Below are 20,178 nucleotides of genomic sequence, written 5' to 3' on the forward strand. Positions count from 1 at the left end.
TCCAGCGCACGGCGATGGCTGCACGGACGGCAAACGTCACGCCGTAATCAGCGGCCCTCGAATCAGTGGAGGATCTGCGCATACCACAGCCTTACCGCACCCCACTGCATATTTGCCCTCCAAGAGCACGCGACGTCGACCCCTAACGGTCGCTAACCCCAGCGGCCCATCATCGTCAGTAGTCACCCGGGAGCAAACACGTCCCGCATCGGAAGCGGATCCCCGGCGTCAGGCATGTAGTGTTATATTGCACCGGCTCCACTGGCATCAGGCCCAGTCTTGGTGGTCTTGCACGGTATCGGCGCTCGCTTGCTCACTTGCCGGTCCGGCATGTGTCCAGGAGAGCCTGCTCCCTTGCGTGCCCCTGCTTGTACTCTATCGTGCTGCCCTCTAACGCAAGAATGAGAGCAGCGTAGCCGCTGAGCGCGAACACAGCAGCAGCTCACATTCAACGTCCCGTTGTACAGCAGTGCCCTACGCGGCCGTGAGGGAGCCCAAGCAAGAGCTCATATAAACCCTCCGTGGTAGTCTACTGACTACTATCCTCCCTCCCATCGTATCCGCTCAGACTCCAACCGGCACCACCACACCACTATCAAACTGGCTAAGCCTCGCCTACATCAGCAACCTCGAGTCTGTCTCCGGAATTTTCTCCAACCGCCTCACACAATGGTTCGATCACAATCATGGAATTCACGTATTAACATCGCTAACTCGCTCTAAGGTTAACGAAGTCATCCCGGAGCCCGTTGTTCACTGCACAATGGTTGTGCACAAATACACTTGTGGCCATACGAAAACAGAGATTGCAGCATGTGCTGTCTCCAAGAGAACCAAATGTGGCGTTATGACTCCTCGGAGTGTCTCTCACGCCAGTCTTTGCCTTTCATGTGGTGGTTAAACGGTATGCTTGAATTGAGTTCGGAGTCTAGTTAATACCTACTGATCATGGCGATTAGGCTCGAGCGTTACCTGTACTCTACGCGACTAAAACGTTCTTTTTCTTTGGCAACGGGGTTTCATTCGACGTTTTTTCCCTCTGTCTGTTCGAACAGATTCATCGAGCTCGGTGTTGCGGCGCTACGCGAGAGCCCGGAGAAAAGGGGGGGTCGTCTCACGACACTGGGTGTGGAAGACGTCCAGTCCAAGCCTCTGGGTGGCCTGTTGAATGACAGAACGTAAGGGATTTGCTTCAACGCACACGTTTTGGGACGCATCTCATATAACCCTGGTCTGCAATCGGCAGCATCGTAATAAATTTCACTTCGACCGCGCATGTCTCAGGAATGTGTCGTTACGGCTGGACCTTGCTTGTGCGACCAGGGGTCTGACAGCTCGCCACATCGGCGTGGCAGCCTGCATTTTGACAGCGGATGCGCGCATTGTAATACGTTTCACGGCAGGGGGGCGCGGATGAAACACATTGCATTGTCTAAGTGTGACAGCTTGGCCTGATGGAAGACGCACAATGACCGGGAAGACGCGCGGAAGGATAGAAGCCATGGTCGAAGGTTTGACATGGGAGTCTGGCGTAAAATTGACAGTGATGTACTCATCGCAAGGATAAGAGAATGTTGTTTATGTTGTTGACTGCAAAGAGTAAGGTTCGCTCGTCAGGCTCTCAACCCTCGCTCCTAGTGCCAAGCCCAGCCAGCGTCAGCTCCCTGCACGCCTGCATTTATCGAATAGACGTGTACTCGTATCCCTGCGCCCAATTCCAATACATCACCTCCCATGTCGGTCGATATTAATTGGGATACCTTGACCTCTGGCCCCGATGGCGAGGCACTGGCAGAGAAGATTCGGGACTTCGTGCACGAGCGCTTCCAAAACATCAACCTCCCCAAATTGATTCGGTCGGTCAAAGTACACGGCTTCGACTTTGGCAAGACGGCGCCGGAAATCGTACTGAAAGACATTTGCGAGCCGCTGCCTGATTTCTACGACAATGATGCCGATGAAAGCGACGACGGCGCGGACGATGCTGCAAACACGCAGTCTGCGAAACTGGCGGAAGATAGGCCTGCTGACCGACTGCAGGCTGCCAGGGAGCGAATGATGCGAGCGGATGCACACAGTCGCCGGACTTCTGATTTATCCGCCCTAGAACACGCGTCAAATCCCCAGCTATCCCGCGGCACGACTCCAGGCTTTCTCCACCACGGCACGTCGAACCTTGGTTATTTCAATCTCCCGGGAGGCGGGCTGTCCGGCACGAATACGCCGCTCGCAGCTGTGGCAGGCGCACATTTTGGACAAGGCAGTCAGCAGCCTGTGCCGGAGACTCCTCATCAGACAGCGGACTCCTTCAGCTCTATCTCACCGCCACCTTCAGTAACTCCGCCTTCACGACCAATTTCGCGCGACGACGTCTCTTTCGAACACCACTCAAGCTCCGCGCTCCTCGACGACGACGATGAGGGCGCCGAAACTCAGACCTTCACCCCGGAGCCGGAACGCAGCCCCGAAGACATGCAGGTCGTCTTCCACGTGACCTACTCCGGCGACGTGAAATTGGCTATGACCGCTGAGGTCTTCCTGGACTACCCCATGCCCAGCTTCGTCGGCATCCCGCTGAAGCTCAACATCACGGGTCTCACGTTCGACGGCGTCGGAATCCTAGCCTACATCAAGAGGAAGGCGCACGTCTGCTTCCTGGCTCCCGAGGACGCCGAGGCGCTCGTCGCCACGGGCACGGATCTCGGCTCGCCAGAGGAGCACCCAGGCGAGACGAAGATCCCGGACCCGCGAGGCGCGCCGCCCAAGGACCACAAGGTCGGCGGGCTCATCGAGGACATCCGGATCGAGAGCGAGATGGGTGGCGCGGAGAGCGGGCGGCAGGTGCTGAAGAACGTGGACAAGATCGAGAAGTTCATCCTCGAGCAGGTCCAGCGCATCTTCGACGACGAGTTTGTCTATCCGAGCTTCTGGACCTTCCTCGTCTGATCTCATCCATCACCTCCAGTCCTACCAAACACGACCCAGCCCAAACACATCAATCGCAAAGCCCGCACATCCACCACCAACCCCTCCCATCGGCTCCTCCCCGACCGACCCCCAGCACACCACCGACGCCCACCAGCTTCCGTGACACAGACCCCTCCCCGCTCGCATAACGCAGCGCAAGGCAAGAAACCAAAACCAAGCAGCGGCTGCCCGCCGCAGGCAAAGCGCAACCTGCGCGCCCTCGCACGGAACGCAATCGCGGCGCGAACAAGACTCGCCGGCGCACGGCAGCTGTCAAAAGCGCGGCTGCCCGCGCGCGCCGTGCGACGCTGGACTGGGAGCGGGTTAGGGCAGGGCGCGGTCATCTGGCGACGCGGGCAGCCGCTGTCAGATGGCTGCTGTCTTCTGCCGGGATTCGGCGGGTCTTGTGCTCTGCTGCGGGCTGGGGGAGGGACTTCATGTGCGTGAAGTGCGCCATGAGTGGTGGTGCTATGCAGAGTGGTGGACATGGCTCACGGAGTCTTTTTCAAGTCAATCATGCATTCAAAAGAATGAGAGAGGGAACACTGAGTGCAGCGCTCTGAGCAGACACGAGATCGTGTTGGTAGAGACGGGATCCACCTTAGTTTTGTTTCGGGGTATATATTGGCCTCCGCAGCTCGAGCGAAAAAGCAAGCGAAGATGAACGACGATATGGACAAAGTTTTCGAAAATCCTCCCAGTCTCGCGATGCCGCTTCGAAAAAGAGACAGAAAACGCAAATAACCCACAACGCCTTCGCTAAATGTTGTCCGTTCCTTTTCCCAAGAATCATAATCGTGACATCCAGGCCCCCAGTCTGCCCATGTCCTCCTCAAACGAGGTTGCTGTGCTGTCGCTCCTTCTGCCGCTTTGAAGACCGCCTGCCGAGTCTCATGGTCATCGCCCACCTACGCCAGGGAAAATGGTCGAAACGACCTTCCGCCACCTCGGCGTGCGCGCCGCTTCTTCGGCGTCCGGGTCGGCAGGCGCGGCTCTTCGGCCCAGCATTGCGACCGCTCTCTGCCGCGCCCATTCCCGTCGTCGCGTAGTGTCGGCTGGCGGGTTTACATTGGGTCCGCCGGCGGTAGTGGCTGAGCGACGCGGCGTGGATGAGAGGTCGGCCATTTGCTGGCTGCTGCCAGCTGCGGTCGAGGGAGCAGGAGCAGACGTGATGCGGCGGGCGATGCGCTGACCGAGCGAGCTGGGAGGGTGGGATGGCTGTGGGCGAGGGATCGTGTCCATGTCCAGGGGGTCTGCGCCGGCCTCGGTGATTGGATGGAGGGTTTGGTCGCCTCCGTTCCGCTCGCGGTTGCGCCGCATGATCCTCTCGCGGCGCACCATGGCATTTGTCACGTTCTTGGGGCAGTAGCCTGCTGGGAGGCATGTTTTCTTGCAGATCGGACACAGGCTGGAGTTATCGCGGAGGAAGGTGTCGACACATTCAGGGTGGAAGATGTGACGGCATGGGAGTTCTCGGACGGTAGTGCCAGCTTCTGAGGCGGAAGGTGCATCGAAATCGTCCAGACAGATCGGGCAAGTTGGCTGATCCAGTGCGGTAGGTCGGTAAGAGCTCATGCGGGCGGGCGTTGGTTGGATGTCCGGCGATGGAGAAGATGAGCGACTGTTCGGCGTGTTGGACGATCCAAACTTTTCTGCGTCCACTACTGGCGACTCCTGAGGCCGCGAAGTTCCGTAAACGTACAGCGGCATCTGATTCAGCAATTCTTGAGGCACGGTAAGGCGCTTTATGCCCAGAGCCTCGAGATCGACTTCGCCGTTGACAACACGCTGTCGCAGCTGCAGCCTTCTGCGCCGCTGAATCCAGTGCATCAAGATCGAAGTAGAGCCAATGATCACGAGCAAGATCGCCAAGACGACCAAAAGAAACACCCATAGGCTCGGCAATCGACTTCCAGAGCCTGTGCAATCTCGTTAGCACAACGTCTACGCCGCGAATGGATTGTGGCGGCGAACTTGTCCCGGAGGTGCCTGAAGAGATATTCCACTTACCAGTGTCAACATCAACAACCAGGCGCAGCGAATCGCCCACTCGGTAGGTCTCGAGTAGTTCTTGTGCATGCGGCACAGTGGAGATGTTACCGCCGTACTGAGCCGTAGCATTGATGAGTGTGTACCCCGTCACTCCATCCAGCGCATAGACCGGATATAGGTTTGCGCTCTTCCAATTGCCGCCATCTCCCAGGCTCCATTCAACCTCATTCGCAGGTGGTGGCTCGGCGGAGCTGTTGTCCGGTTTGAAGAACAGAAATCCTTGCGTATTGGCATTGCGGGCTGCGGTCAAATAGGCCAACGTGCAGTCGGGTCTCAGCCATGGCGCGATTGCTACCAAGGCATACTCGGTATCCGGCAGGTCTACTCGCCTGACAGCATTCTCTGGGACGTATGGGCGAGTGAGATTGAAGCATTGGTCGTCTGGGTCTAGCTCCGGGGTGTAGAGGAGCCCGGTAATATCGGCGCCTCCGCTTGCGCCGTTGGTGCTCAAGGTCCTGATGTTTCCCGAAGATTCAAAGGTGTACGACAAGGCAGGATCGACATGGTAGTAATGGTTGGCTTCGGTTACGTTGGCAGGATCAGGGAAGGCGAGGGTAGCGACGCGGAGAGACTGGGCGCCTGGACATTGAAGTCAGCAAGAGATCGCTGAGGTACGCGCGATACCGTGCAAGCCTGAACGGGCCCGGCTTGCTCGCGAAAGAGAAAACAGAAACATACTCATGGCCGGGCTTCAGCTGGCGAATGCAGCGATCGCGGGCGTGGAGAGGACGGCGCCGGATGACGGTGGATTGCGCCGAAGAGCGGCTCAGCTCGCAGTCAGTCGCGACGCGGACATTAGACGTCGAGCTATGCGTGACGGCGGCAGGAGGTCGCAGGCGAGAGAGGAGTGAGGCCGAGGCTGCGGGAGTAGGAGGATGGCGAGGATGGCCACCCACCCTCCGGGCGGCGTGGGCGGCAGGGAGGGCAGCGCATGGCAGGGCGTGGCGTGGAGAGCTTATCCAGCCACCGCCGTGTCCAGGCGCCACCCCCGGCACCGGGCGGCGCGGAGCATGGGCATATCAATCAATAATGTCGCGGTGGCCGCGAGTCTGCCGCACGCGTACGTGTGCATTTGACGCGGCGATCAATCAATACGAACGTCTTGATTAATCCCCCTGTGCGCGTGCAACCCCAACCGCTCCAGGTGCAGTGGAGAGCGGCGGCTAATCAGCCCTACGTCAGGCGCATCGCAGCGGGCGAGCCAACGATCGGCTTGCGGGGTGTCAGCCATGGCGTGGCCGTGCGTGGCCCGTGATGCGTGAAAGGGCACGGCCGAAGTCGTCGTGTGAATGCGCGACATCAGTTGCATGTCTGCAACGAGCCGACCATAGCCTACGCCATCAACGCAACTGGTAATCTCGCGACACAAGAATCGCTCGCTACAGCTCCTCAATCCGACCACGTATCCGCCGTTTCACGAGTGCGAACGCGCCTGCGATCGCGCCCGGCGATGCTGCCTCAATAAATTGCGACCACCACGATCCTCCCACCGTTTGCGCAGCAAGAGCCCTGGATCTGTCGAAAATGGCGCCAGCATCCAAGAAGGGCACCGGCAAGGCCAGCGCGCGCGACCGCAGGTCCTCCAGCAGACACACCACCCCCATATCCACCTTGACCGACACGACGCCCGGCACTCCCGTGGCCGCAACTCCCTCGAATCCCACGGCGGCCCTTCCTAGAGAAACCCCGTACCTCCACACATCCACAGCGAATCTCATATCCAGCGATCTGGATTTGAAGTATTTCATCGAAAAGTCGCATCCTCCATCTCTCAAGCCACACGACCCTCCAACTGCTCGAGAGCTCCACACACTCCACGACAAAATCCGGGATAATGTGCTAAAGTCGCTGGAGAAACGAGGTGAGACTTGCGAGCGGAATTTGAGGGTTGTCGTGCAAAAGCGCAAGGAAAGCTCACAGGCGGAGCGCGAACGCGAGGCCGCCGAGCAGCATGCTGCAGACCGCATAAAGAAGGAGCGAGATGACGGTGGAGGGAAATCAAAGAAGGCTGGACAGAAGAGAAGTCATGCCGAGGCCGAGGGTGCAGAGGAAAAGAGGCAGAGCGTGCCTAGCGTAGGAGAACACATGGTCGCGAGGCAGGATGGGGTTGGTGTCCACGAAGGTAAGTCAAAAATACGTTTCCGCGCTTCTTGAGGCAGTGTCGGTCGAGATGAACCCCTGCCGTTCATGTTTACTTGAACGAGTTCTGAGCCATCGTGCTTGCTGCTGCCTTCATTCGTGCCCAGTGGCTTTTGCCTGCATCCTGTCATCCAGGTCTGCTTCGCACTGCTTTCTAGTCATCGATTTCCCAGTAGCTTCATTTTGTCTACTAGCATTCGCACGATCGGTTACAATGGAAACCAGATCAAAGCGGAGGATAAATCCGGGCATCAAGCTAACGAAAACTCCTACATCAGGTGCCGCACCGCCTCCCTCGCCTCCCATAGAACCTGGAGGAATGCCCACCGAGCTCATGGATACCGCTCCCTCACCATCAGACTCCAGTGATTCACGAGACGAGCAACAACCTGCGATGCCCCTCTACAAACGAGCATTCGGCGACGATCCTATGGCTGTCGACGACCCAACAGTATATGACATCCGTCCCATAATCGAAGGAATGACGGAAGACGAATTACGAGATATCTACAGTGTCGCAAAGTGGCCCGAGTCTGATCTACACGATCTTACAGCTGGCGACCCCCCTGACATGGACTTTTCGAATGCGAAACCGGCGAACCAAGTCAGCTATTCCACGTTTCAGACATATCTTGAGCCTTTCATACGGCCTCTGACGGAGGAAGATGTTGCCTTTCTGAAAGAACGTGGCGACAGGCTGACGCCTTACACCATCCCTCAGAGAGGGTCACGGACATATAAAGAAGTTTGGGCCGCAGAAGATGGGTTGACGGGCGCGGAGGCACCACGGAAAGAGGAAGCCGATCCGAATGTGGCGCGAGGTGGTATGGAGGACATGAACGATGAGGTTGCAGAAACCGACGAAGTATCAATGGGTCCCGTCATGAATCGCCTCCTCTCTATCCTTCGACCTCAGCCAAACGCATCCGCGAACAACCGCTCGACGGATGATAATACTCAGGACGCACAAGGCGATACAACAATGACGAACGCTGACAACGCCGACTCACAACAAGCCGACACCCTACCCGGCGCTGCAGCCCCGGAAGAACACCGCCCCATCACCGCTCTCCCGTCAGACGCTCCCCGCCCAACAAACTTACCACCACCAGACTACGACAACTTCGAAGCCCGCGCCATCCAAGAACTGAAGTACATCGGCTTCCTCGCCCCCACCGACACGCCAGACTTCACCTCGCACCTCGACGACGAAGTCGCCGCCCGCTTGCGCACCCTCCAAGCCGAGCTGCGCACCGTCGCCGCCCGCAACAACGCCCGTAAGGCGCGCATCCTCGAGCTGACGGAGGAGCGCATGGCCATGCAGGAGTACGCCAACATCGCCGACGACCTCGACAACCAGGTCAACGCCGCCTACCTCAAACGCAACCGCAGCCTGGCCAAGCCGTCCAACAAGAAGGGCTCCTCGCACCAGCGGCCGGGCCAAAAGGGCGTCGCGGGCGCGGCGAGCAGTAGGGGTGTCAGCGAGGGCGTCAAGGCGCTGATGCAGAAGAGGAAGGACTGGATTGAGATGGTCGGTCCGGTCGTTGGGTTTGGACGACCGGGCATTCCGGGCGATGAGGAGACGGTCTTTGACGATGAGTCTATGAAACGACTAGAGCGGGCGGAGAAGGAGGCTGAGGCGGGAGAAGGCGACGGGGAGTGAGGCAACGGTAGGAGCGGATTCTGACGAGTCACGTTGACGATCTCAGAAATCCATTCCCCTTGGTAGAAGTTGCCGATCTGGTCGCAGGCAACGTCGGGCTGGAGCAAGGGAGAACATGCTTCAAATAATGTGCTGGTTATATCCCTGACTAGTCATACTTTATGCATCGCAGTTTCCGACGACGTGCCGCAGTCCACATCCCCTACTTCGCTTGCGTGGTCGCTTGCGGCATGGCTTCGAGTCAGGAGGATCGAAGCTTGTGAAACTGTTGGCGCTTCCGCTCTCGCAATGATGGAATTTGACTCTGATCGAGATCTGTGGATTCCTGTCCTGGCGGCGCGGGCGAGTACTAGAGCCGCTTTGCCGTCTAGCCAGCGCCCGCATGAAGCCCTAGCGCCCGCAAGCCGCGTCGGAGACGATGACCACGTCCGCGTCCGCCGACGCAACCAACCCCCGGTGCCTGCTCATCGGGCGCCCACCCTGAACGCTTGCGCCCGCCCGTGCCGCAAAATACCTACGCTTGGCCGTTCACGTGTTGCTCGGTGGTGGACGCACAGATGCTGCGCTGTTCTCATGGCCATGGCCATGAGCGCTTAGCCGCAGGATCTGCCTCCCAAGATCTATTGAAGCCGTGAAACCCGCACGGTGCATTGCACACTCTTCCTCAGTTCCAAACACACAGCACTTCCGCCGGCAGAGGAGTGTGATCAGTACTCTCGAGAATGGCAACGACCCGTCTCAATGTACGCGGAGGCCGATGGGCGCCGCAAAGTCTTGCCAGAGAAGCTCTGGAGTTGAGCGCCTCTCATCACCGATTTGTGCTGAATCGGCGCGGTGGCTCCGGCGGCTTGCACGCCCCCAGACCTATGTTGGTACATCGCCGATTTGTGAAGGCCTCCGTCCTGCCAGCCTCACATACATATAAGTCAGCCATGCGCAGTTTCGTGTCTTACCGGTGCATCATTGTTCCTACGATGCATGCCATTGGACCGTGATCTGTCCTGCCACCACTCTACCTGAATCAGACCGACAAGCCAAACATAAAGCCGCGCTTGAAGTTCACAAGAACATTGACACCCTGCACCTCGCTGCCAACATGGACCGCCAGACAACGCCGAAGAAGCCATCGTCACCCGCAGAGTCGACGTCGTCTACGAGTCCCAATTCCCAGACAACCCCCGTGCGCCGCGTTGACAGCGACGGGTGCACCTACATCTGTCCCGCGCGGTCCAATGCTGCTGCCCTCGGCTTCGAAGACGGCGATGTCATTCGTCTCCCGCGGAGAAGGCGCAACTCGCTCGCCGCCAATGGCTCCTCGCCTTTCCCTCTCGGCAATTCGAACAGCACGTTCTTCAATGGACTGGAATGGCTGCTGGACGCCAGCAAGCCAGTCAAGCCCGCCTCCAAGCCCGCCTGAATTCTTCGCATGGTCTCTTACAACAAATCAACGAACTCTCCTCGAGTAATGGCGCAGGATTCTATGGAAGATCACCAAGCTGCACTCACTGGCCCTTTGCCCTCCACGTCTCGAGCGAGCGTGACCGCAAAATCATTGATTGGGTCGTTACTTCGCACCTCCTGCGAGCCAGACTGCACCAGCTATGGATGAAGGATCTGCCACGAGATCAATATGCTTGGTGAACGAAACTGTTCAGAGTGTTTCAGCAAACAGCGTCAGGCGGTCGCAAGCCCGTGCTCCTGTCGGACTTCTCGCCACAAAATGGTCTCCTGAAGGACACAACCCCATATACCCCATACAAGTTGTCCACCATTCCCTCCGCCAGTTTATGTAGCCAAGTAATCGATCCGACCGCCTCTCCGAGAGGACTGTGCAGCCAGCGTCGCATTCCGCGGCTGCAGCAGCACTCCCACGGCCCACCGCCTTCCCCCTCTTGTGTTCTGTGACGCCATGCGCCGGAAGTCCTCGTTGTACAGCGCGACGGCCAGCGGCGCCGCCTCGTCGGGCTGGACGCGGAGCCCGCAGTGCTCGGACACCGCGAGGCTCGCGGCGCACATGGCTTCGTGCTCGACGTCGTAGACCGCCGTCAGGTCGTGCGGCGCCGTGAACGTCGTCCATGGCACCGCGCCGATGGGGATCTCCAGGTCGTCCCAGTACCTCGACCTGGACGGGTCCGGAGCCGACTGCTGGGCGTGCAGGTAGCGGCCCAGCGCTTGCTCCCAGAAGCCCGAGGACGGCGCCGCGCCGAAGACCTGCGTGCTCTTGCCGGAGAAGGCCATGCAGACGCCGCTGAGCGTCACGCCGTTGGCGAAGTCGCATATCACCGCGCCGAACGCTGGTATCTCGGCCGGTCGCGTGCCAAGAGTCGCGAAGGCAGACACTGGGAGCGTGTCGCGCTCCAGCTGTAGCGACACGGTGCCCTGGCCATGGACGATTTCGGCGTGGTGGTGCAACGGGAATGGCACAGGCTCTGGTCGCGCTTCGGAGTCTGGTGTGGGAACGTGGTCGCGCAGCTTCTGCTGGTCGCCAATGGCCATGCCCTCGACGGATAGAACCATCTTGTCCATATGAGATTCCAATTGCCCGTCCCTTCCACCCTGGCGGTGATCCTCCGTGAACGCAGGTATATCGTATGTACTCGCGGCAATCGTCATTTCATTCACATGCGGGCCTGCGGGCCAAAGTCAGCGACATATACATCTGGCGTCGTCGTTGTCATCGCCATCGCGAGGAGGCCATACTTTCCCGCGGGCAGACCACGCCGCGACTCCGCAGCTGCTCGACGCCGTGTCGGTCGACGAGGCACTCGACGGCATTGATCGCTCCACGAAGGTACGGGAGCTCTTCCGACCGGACCCAGAGGCTCACGCCCGGCAGCCCGACCTCGTGCTCACCCAGCACGAACACCTTGCTCGCGCTGGTCCGGTCCGGCAATCGACTGAGGTCGGCCAGCAATCCATCCAGGCTGCTCTGCGCGTCGTCGCGGACAGCATCGGCAGAGGAGCGGCAGCGCTGCCTCGCCTGGCAGTGTCGCTTGATCCTCGCGTGGGCTGCCCGGATCTCGTCGCTCATCGTTCGCCCATCAATGGTGAGGGTTCGGTGGGCGCGGTGCTCGACGCAGCAGCCCCTGGGAAGGCCTCCAGTCCCATTTCTCAGTAGGCGGTGGAAGAGCAGGGCGGCCGTGGTCTTGGCGGCGTCCGCTCCGATCGCTTGCTCCGGCGTCGAGATCGTGGACTGGGAGCCATATCGCAGTAGTAGAGGGAGACCCACCGAGTCTGGCCCTGCCCGTAGTATTAGATCCTTTTAGGCGAGCCAAGGGTCTGCGATCTCCGTCCTGGAGGCCGATTCGCTTCGGCCATTATTTGAGGCCATCTAGGCACGGCACCCGTGATCAATGTTCGCGCGCAGGACCAGGAGCCGGCGCTTGTGCCTCTGCTCAGCCTCCGGTGGGAGGAAGCAGGTGAGATTTGGGTTCAGCGTCTACCTCGTCTTGTATGTAAATTAACTTGCGCAGGTCGCTCAGGGTGTTCGAGTAGCGGGCTATGTGAGCTTCCTCGGCACGCTGTTGAACTACTACAATCGTTGGTTAGGTGCTCAGCACACATCTACAGAGGGGTTTCGGAGCTACTTTCCAACAATAACGGGGCGATCGTGAGACATAGCCCTTGATGTCGTGCAGATCGGGAAAGGCTCCGCTCCGGCTTGCGGGCATACTGCGATCGATGGCGGCGCGCGTTGCCGTTTCCTGCCTTGCGGCTGGCTCTCCGGGGCTTGAGTTATTGCATTCTGGAGCCCAAGTAGTCCTGAGGTCGGGATCTGACCGTGGAAGCTCTTGTGCTACAGATTGGCTTCGCTGTGGCACCACAGCTCGAGCAATCGGCGCGATCTGATTGGCCATGGCTGAGGAAACTAGTTTACTCTTAGCGCGTGAAGGTAGGCAAGTGATTTATGTTTTCGTTGCTGTCTTGGTCGATTCCAATTGTTGATTTCGAGGCCCCTCATTTGCAGTGATACTACCGCCCAAGCATTCTCAGCCTACATCGATTCTCTGGCCATGGTGTAGCCCGGGTTGGTGGACATGCGAGCAACTTCCTTCCAATCAGTACACTCTCTGAGTGAGCGACAACGTCGAATGGGTCGACTTGTAATCAAGACGAGGAACGTATGCCATCTAGCAACAACATGTATATTTTGGACACCGAGTTGTCCAAGAGTGATTCCAAGGCCAAACGTGGCTTGACCGTCAGATGCATCAGAATTCGCGTTGGTTAATCAAGGACCTTTTTATTGACCGCAGTATCTGAGCTCACCCAAGCCCATAGTGTGCAAAGCAGGCCGCGAGACGACGCCTCCTCCCTGAATCGGATGCCGCAGTGCTCCACCTTCTGGCTTCAAAGCGCGATCGAAGCGTTGGCAAGGCGGTCCCCGGCCCATCAAGAGATCTCCCCGGCCGCTCTGCGTATCACACCAGCCGTCTCGACCGGCATCCTGAGCATCGGACTGTGTGACGACTGCAGAGTAACATCTTCCACTGATGCAGCACCGCCCGTTCTGCCTGCACATTTGCGGCAAGTCTCGACCATTTCCAGTTGATCCGCGACGGGGATGGCGTTGTCCTTAGCGCACACGAGGTATGTGACTGGAAACTCAGCCCATCCTTCGTGCTGCGCAGGAGACGTGAACGCTTCCACGGGCATTGACAACAGGGTCGAAGCCGCTCTTGCGGCGAGCTCGGGCGCTACGTCGTTGTAGAAGACTGGAATCGGGTCTGGGATCGTGGCGTGGTCACCCTGCAAGAGTGAAAGATGTTAGCAAGGTGTTTCAAGAAGAGAGCAATGCATACACCGACCTCCGCTTGCGCGTATGTCGGCGGTGCTTTCGCTTGAAAGTCGACAAGGGAGACGCCTTGCGGAACGATGAAGGCGGAGATGCAGACCACTCGAGGGATCTTCGCTTTCTGATAGGGGCTGAGCGACGCGAGCGCATCGAACCCAGGGATTCCAGCATATGAGTGGAAGACCGGGACGATGGAAATAGCGCCATCGTCGATGGCTTTTACAATTGCGTCCTTGATGGCCACGGTATCTTTCGCCATTGGATCTGAGAGCGAACGGGAGCCTACAGAAGGCAAGCGCGGGACTGAAACAGGATAGCCTGCCGACTCGAGGACCTTGACAAGAGGGTCCCAGTGGTGAGGCTGGTGGTAAGCCCCAGGGACAAGGATGATGTGGGCTTTAGTATTGGCCATGATTGTTGAGCACTCGATTGTGCAATCTTGTAACGAAACGAGAAGGCGCTGTGAAGGTAAAATTCGGCCCATTGACCTGCTACCTACTTTATATCAGGTAGATTAATTGAGCATTGCTTGTTGTCGAGGATCGATTACAAAGGATACTACCTTGCTTGCATTGCAGCTACGTTGGTGCCGCGACCGACAATCTGAAGGATCGTGCTTGGAGTTCCACCATTCAATGACAGTCCCGCAAGAGGTTACAAAGCATGCTGTGATCAGTCAACTGCACGCCTGTGCAGTGCTCGCTGACAAAGCCACCGTTGATCTTGGCTGTAAGATACGTGTACTTGGCCCTGGTGCCGAATGACGTGAGTGCGACTTGCACCTTCGGCAGCATCAAGTCTAGGAACCAGCTCAGTCGAAGCACCTTGGAACGCAGCAGCGTGCGTGTCATCGTTTTTGACATGGACGGGGAGGGTCGGGATATCGAGGTTCACGTGGTCGTTGAAACACAGCGGAGACTTCGGCTGTTTCGGGCAATGCGGCAGGATTCTGGGGAAGGCCGAGGAGGGCTGCAGCAGTGAAAGGGTGCGGCGCGCGGTGCTGTGGGACGATGGCCGGCGAGGCGAGCTTCCTGCGGTTGGGGCACAACGACTGCTGCCTTTGTTGCGGCAACACTCGCCGACGCACCCTCTTGGCCCCCAACCTGCACTCATTGCCCATCCACCGACCGCCAGTATACTTACCACCCTTGGGCTGCCTCCCTCCACGTGCAACGCGACTTTCGCGCCAACCGAGCGTCTTGCGGCCGTATGACGTCCGACTTCTGCTCAGCCGGCCCATAACCGTGACCAGCCTCAGACTCTTCCCCATCGCGTCCTGACTCGACCCTTTACCAACACCTCGCCCACCGGCATCCATATTCTGCATGATTTGATCACTCGCTTGCCCTCTGCTCGACAAGGCATTTCGCGCGCCCGCGCTTTGCTTGCTGCTCTGCTTGCTGCGCTGCTCCAGCCATCGCTCCTCTGTCCGCGCAGCTTTCTCCAACGCCGCGAAACACAATGAACTACGTACGCGGCCTCGGCTCCAGCGTTTCCACCGCCTGGAACAGCATCAACCCAGCGACGCTCAGCGGCGCCATCGATGTCATCGTGGTCGAGCAGGAGGATGGCTCGCTCGCCTGTTCCCCGTTTCACATTCGCTTTGGCAAGTTCAGTCTGTTGAGGCCGTCCGATAAAAAAGTGGAATTCCAGATAAATGGAGAGAAGCAAGATTTTCCGATGAAGCTGGGCGAGGGAGGAGAGGCTTTCTTCGTGTTCGAAACGAAAGAGAGCATTCCCGAGGCTCTGCAGACAAGTCCGCTTGTAAGCCCAGCAGCGAGCCCGGAGCTACAACCCAGCGCGCCTAATGCGCCTTCATTGCAAGAGCCAGATTCGTTCGCGCTCGAGGGCTCAGGGCAAGGGAACCTCGAAGATGGTGTTGGGCTCAAAAACCAATCTGACGGTCAGGAACTCACTCGCAGCACCACTGAGGGTCTGACATTACCAACAATTTCAAAAGCTAGGAGCGAGGGCGACATACCGCCTTTGGCTGGAGCGGGTGACCAGTCGAGTCGTCGACCTTTGTCAGGTGAAATCACAAAAACGAACCAGGCGCCCCCAGCCCCGAGGCTCGATCGGACTGCCACCGATGGCGACTTGCCTTCCGCAAAAGCCGCAATAGCGCAGTCGTTGGATAACTCTGAGCTCTTGCCTCCGGTCACAGCACCGCGACCGAGTTCGTCGACACGAGCCCCTACAGATCGTTCTGCAAGCCCCCCGCCTTGGTCGAAAGATGAGGCAGTCTCGCGAGCGATCAATCTGTCGAAGAAGCTGTGGACCTCAAACATTGCTACTCAGGTGACTGACTCGGGAGATCTCATGCTCGACATGACGGGCTACAAAAGCGACACCAGCGAAGCCCTTCAAGCTGAAGGCATCGCACGCAAACTGCTATCTGAAGAGTTGGAAGGTCCATATGACATCGGCGCGTTGATTGGAGCAGACGAGAAAGGAAACCTCTGGATTTACAGCAGCGAAGAGGCTAAGCACGCGGCAAGTAAAAAGGCCGCGGCCGACGGACTGGGGGCTCTGCAGGCCGGTTTCCAATCTTCAGATGCACTCTCAGACCCTGGCTACCACAGTGACGACGCGCGTAGCGATACTACCGCCGAATTTGTAGGGACGCATTTCAGACGAGACAGCGACAGCGCAGTCGGTATGGCATCTCAGCCATCTTCTCCTGGACCTGCAACCACTGCTGGCGACCCGAATCGCAATTATGCGAAGACCCTCCGCTTGACCTCCGATCAGCTGAAAGCCATGAATTTGAAGTCGGGAGGAAACCCCATGTCCTTCTCGGTCAACCGCGCGACCTGTAGCGCGACTTTGTGGTATTGGAAGCATGATGTGCCAATTGTCATTTCGGACATTGATGGCACAATCACCAAAAGTGATGTCTTGGGCCATGTGCTCACGACCATCGGCCGCGACTGGACCCATCAGGGTGTGGCGAAGCTTTATACCGAGATCTCAGCCAACGGATACAATTTCCTATACCTGACATCTCGTAGTGTAGGCCAAGCGGACACGACGCGCGGCTACATTGACGGTGTCGCGCAGGACGGGTTCAAACTCCCCAAGGGTCCCATCATTCTCAGCCCTGATCGGACCATCGCTGCACTTCGTCGCGAAGTGTACCTCCGCAAGCCGGAGATCTTCAAGATGGCGTGTCTCCGCGACATCATGGCGTTGTTTGCCGGCCACGGTGGAACCAACGACACTTCGGCTTCGGCTGCTGAGGGCTTGTCCCAGCTTCCCATCGGCATGGCTCCTGGTCGCGGCAAAGGAGGGAGTCCATTCTACGCAGGATTCGGCAACCGTCTCACAGACGCTCTGAGCTATCGAAGTGTCAACATCCCCTCGACGAGAATCTTCACCATCAATTCGAACTCCGAGGTCAGCCTTGACCTACTCAGTCTCAACAAATACAAGACCGGATACGCCAGCATGCGTGAGATCGTAGACCACTACTTTCCGCCCATCGGCCTGCGCATGCTGGTAGAGGGCGGTGCCGAGGATTTTACCGATTTCAACTATTGGCGAGACAAACCCCTGGACATCGTAGACTTCACAGACTCCGAGAGCGACTCCGGCGACATCGATGAAGAGCTGGCTGCTGGCGCCAACTCTCTCGATCTCGACAGGGCGCAGACAAATCGCACGTCCGCCAGCATCATGTCAGGTGGCAGCGCTATCTTGAGCGAAGACGAGGCGGGGAGCGAGATGCTGGATTCGTATCTGAGCGAGGCGAGGCCCAGCATGGACGAGTCCATCTACGAGAGTATTGAGGAAGACGATGAGGACGACGAAGACGGTGACGAAGATCTCACGAGTTCCATGCTTGAAGACGAAGAGTACGAGGGCGACGAGGAGGAAGTCGCCGGCAGGACAACGCCGCCTCGGGATACAAGCGCCGAGACCCAGCAGGGTAGTAGAACGCCGAAGAGGCAGAATGCTCGACGGTGAGCTCTGCATGTTCGAGCCTAATTAGCGAGCGCGCGATTTACATGCGCGGGGTTTAAGCGAGCGTTCATTCGATAAATTAAATAATACAGACGGCGACTAGCCTGTACGATTAAAGCGTTGCGGTGCGCTAGACCTCATCATCTTGACGCTTTCTTGTTGTCATTTCTCCGGAAGTGTGACGCCGCGCGATGGCTCGCCTGTGACGCAGTCACTGTTCGCAATCGCAGGCATTGTTCTTCACGAGAACGCCAAAACGTATTCCTCAGCGACCGTGCAAATAGTTGACTGCTTCGTCTCTGGTGATGACCCGAGAGATTTCGGCATCGCATTGCATTGCGCAGGTATGTAAGCGTGCATAAAATTGACTTCCCGTGAACTGTCACATGTCAACGTCAGACTCGGCCTTTGCCTCCAGCTGGGTCGAGGCCCCGAGCCGGAAGGCATTGGCGACGTCATGCACTAAGAAACGGCCCAAGGTTTGCCGCCAGCAGAAACGCCATTCTAGTTCGGCATCCGCGCACACGACCTCTTTCTACTTCCTGATTTTTCCCTGCCCGCCCTGTTTCACAGCCTTCTCCTTTTCCACACCTCTCTTCCTCCGGCAGGAATCAGCACTGTCTCTTCAGCAGCCACGCCTTGTACATAGCCACAATCTTATCAGCACCACATCTTACTTTCACTTACGGCTGCGAAAACTCGCCTCACTCGACGATTCCTGGCCTTCCGAGAGCTCCGTCGTGAGCACGCGACACCGCTGCCGATCGTTTCTCAGCGTTTGGCGAAATTTTGGGCCCATTGCACCGCCACGCGAGGGAAAAAGTACAATGGCTTCGTACCTGCCCTCCATGGGCAGCTTCAGCCCAATCAACAGTTTTCCGGGCTACCACGGCCCCTACGAAGTCGGCACCGTCGACGTCGAAATTCCTGTCGCCGATCTGCCTGCCGTCAGCGAGCTGCCCGAGGGCGCTGTAGACACCATCGCTTTTCGCATTTTCTACCCTTGTAAGAGCCCTGGGAAGGGCGAGCACAGCAGGCCCGTACGATGGATCCCGCAGCCTCAGCGCGAGACGATCCACTCTTTTGCGAAATTCCTGGGCGCGGGAAATAAGCTGGCGAGTTTGATTTCGTGGATGCCGCAGCAGCTGTTCTGGATCAAGTTGCCTGCGCACAGAAATGCCGCGATGCTCGACCCGCCTACGGACAGCGAGAGGTGGCCGGTGACGATGTTTTCTCACGGCTTGGCCGGCAGCCGCAACACCTACTCGTACATCTGCGGAGACATGGCCAGCCACGGCATGGTGGTCATCGCGATGGACCACCGAGACGGCAGCAGCCCTATCCAGCACGTCCGCGCCACTGCCGATACGCCTGCGCGGTCAATTCCGACGAAGAAGATTCCTCACACGCCGACGCCGGAGACTTACGAGGCGAGAGACGCGCAGCTCCGAATCAGACTGTGGGAGATCAGCATGGCGTTCGAAGCGCTCATGAAGATCGACGCTGGGCAAAAGGTGGAAAACCTAGACGACAACACAAGCTGGTCGCGGAAAGAGCGGACTGAGGTCCTGGCACAATTCGAAGGACTCCTGGACATCCACACGCCCGGCAAAGTCAGCTGGGCCGGCCACTCCTTCGGCGCCGCGACCACCGTCCAGCTGCTCAAGAGCATCTTTTACCACCCCGAGAAACCCGCCTCCGCCTCCAACCCGCTCATAACCCCCAACTCCGACGCCGCCATCGTGCAGCAAATCCTCCCCGAATCCCCCGCCCTCCTCCTCGACATGTGGTGCCTGCCCTTCCGCTCGCCCGCCCAGCGCTGGCTCCTCGACCGCCCCATGCCCTCCTACAGCCCCGCCGGCCCGCACGGCGCCAACATCCTCTCCGTCCTCTCCGAAGGCTTCTACAAGTGGGCCGACAACTGCGCCGCGACGAAGCAGATCGTCTCCGGCCCCGCCCATGCGCAACAACCCGCCCCCAGCCCTCTAGCAGCAGCTTCCAACCCCGCCCTCGCGCACCTCCGCGACGACTCGCCCGCGCGCGACTCCGGCTATGCCTCGTCCTCGACCTCCTCTTCCGCTCCGCCCGAGCGCAAACCCGCGACGCCAGGCCCGCACGTCTTCTACCCGCCGCGCAGCCAGCACTTCAACCAGAGCGACTTCGGCGTGCTGTTCCCGTGGGTCACGCGGCGGTTCGCGAAAGCCGAGGAGCCGGAGCGGATCGTCGAGCTGAACGTCAGGGCCATGGTGCAGGTGATGCGCGAGGCGGGGGTGGAGGTCGCTGGGGAGGCGGACGGGGGGATTTTGGCGAAGGAAGGGGGTGGAGTGAGGGGCTGGGTTTGCGTGCCTGTTGGGGAGGACTTGGAGGCGGAGGGCGCTGTGGAGAGGAGGCTGAGTGCGGGGGATCAGAGTCCGAGGGATGGGGGGGAGGAGGTGGAGATGTAGGGGGTAGTTCCGTGTGGTTCCGTGTATGGAAGATGGGAGGGGTGTTGGGTTGGCCTTTTTTTTTTTTTTTCTTGCTTTTGGCTGGTGGTGGCATTTGCATGGCGTTTGTGTTCGGTTGCGTCGGCGCTGGGATTTTGTTTCTTGGTTTTTTGGAT

General features: G+C 58.6%; 8 protein-coding genes across 8 annotated transcripts; 5 read left to right on the top strand and 3 right to left on the bottom strand.

Moving 5' to 3' along the window:
- Nucleotides 1-1,734: 1,734 nt before the first annotated feature.
- mdm12 (Mitochondrial distribution and morphology protein 12) lies at nt 1,735-2,946 on the top strand (the record flags this gene model as incomplete). Its single annotated transcript, XM_069369068.1, has 1 exon — nt 1,735-2,946. The coding sequence occupies one exon, from the start codon at nt 1,735-1,737 to the stop codon at nt 2,944-2,946; it is 1,212 nt and encodes a 403-aa protein (XP_069233936.1).
- Nucleotides 2,947-3,382: 436 nt separating this feature from the next.
- WHR41_00463 (uncharacterized protein) lies at nt 3,383-5,874 on the bottom strand. The gene is made up of 3 exons (XM_069369069.1): nt 5,698-5,874; nt 4,978-5,598; nt 3,383-4,886 (listed from the first exon to the last, which is right to left on the bottom strand). Exons 1-3 carry the CDS (start codon nt 5,699-5,701, stop codon nt 3,865-3,867), a joined length of 1,647 nt encoding a protein of 548 aa, XP_069233937.1. The 5' UTR covers nt 5,702-5,874; the 3' UTR covers nt 3,383-3,864.
- A 669-nt stretch (nt 5,875-6,543) lies between these two features.
- WHR41_00464 (uncharacterized protein) lies at nt 6,544-9,003 on the top strand (the record flags this gene model as incomplete). The annotated part of the gene is made up of 2 exons (XM_069369070.1): nt 6,544-7,141; nt 7,437-9,003. The coding sequence occupies 2 exons, from the start codon at nt 6,544-6,546 to the stop codon at nt 8,819-8,821; spliced, it is 1,983 nt and encodes a 660-aa protein (XP_069234204.1). The 3' UTR covers nt 8,822-9,003.
- A 914-nt stretch (nt 9,004-9,917) lies between these two features.
- Nucleotides 9,918-10,238, top strand: WHR41_00465 (uncharacterized protein; the record flags this gene model as incomplete). Its single annotated transcript, XM_069369071.1, has 1 exon — nt 9,918-10,238. One exon carries the CDS (start codon nt 9,918-9,920, stop codon nt 10,236-10,238), a length of 321 nt encoding a protein of 106 aa, XP_069233931.1.
- Nucleotides 10,239-10,606: 368 nt separating this feature from the next.
- WHR41_00466 (uncharacterized protein) lies at nt 10,607-12,229 on the bottom strand (the record flags this gene model as incomplete). The annotated part of the gene is made up of 2 exons (XM_069369072.1): nt 11,522-12,229; nt 10,607-11,451 (listed from the first exon to the last, which is right to left on the bottom strand). Exons 1-2 carry the CDS (start codon nt 11,850-11,852, stop codon nt 10,607-10,609), a joined length of 1,176 nt encoding a protein of 391 aa, XP_069233932.1. The 5' UTR covers nt 11,853-12,229.
- A 984-nt stretch (nt 12,230-13,213) lies between these two features.
- WHR41_00467 (uncharacterized protein) lies at nt 13,214-14,028 on the bottom strand (the record flags this gene model as incomplete). Its single annotated transcript, XM_069369073.1, has 2 exons — nt 13,214-13,570; nt 13,630-14,028. The coding sequence occupies 2 exons, from the start codon at nt 14,026-14,028 to the stop codon at nt 13,214-13,216; spliced, it is 756 nt and encodes a 251-aa protein (XP_069233933.1).
- Nucleotides 14,029-15,077: 1,049 nt separating this feature from the next.
- On the top strand, nt 15,078-17,582 carry WHR41_00468 (uncharacterized protein; the record flags this gene model as incomplete). Its single annotated transcript, XM_069369074.1, has 1 exon — nt 15,078-17,582. The coding sequence occupies one exon, from the start codon at nt 15,078-15,080 to the stop codon at nt 17,580-17,582; it is 2,505 nt and encodes an 834-aa protein (XP_069233938.1).
- Nucleotides 17,583-18,406: 824 nt separating this feature from the next.
- WHR41_00469 (uncharacterized protein) lies at nt 18,407-20,023 on the top strand (the record flags this gene model as incomplete). Its single annotated transcript, XM_069369075.1, has 1 exon — nt 18,407-20,023. The coding sequence occupies one exon, from the start codon at nt 18,407-18,409 to the stop codon at nt 20,021-20,023; it is 1,617 nt and encodes a 538-aa protein (XP_069233971.1).
- Between the last annotated feature and the right edge of the window lie 155 nt (nt 20,024-20,178).

The sequence above is a fragment of the Cladosporium halotolerans genome (genome assembly GCF_011745625.1).
Source record: "Cladosporium halotolerans strain TM138-S3 chromosome Unknown Sca1, whole genome shotgun sequence".
Classification (NCBI taxonomy): domain Eukaryota; kingdom Fungi; phylum Ascomycota; class Dothideomycetes; order Cladosporiales; family Cladosporiaceae; genus Cladosporium; species Cladosporium halotolerans.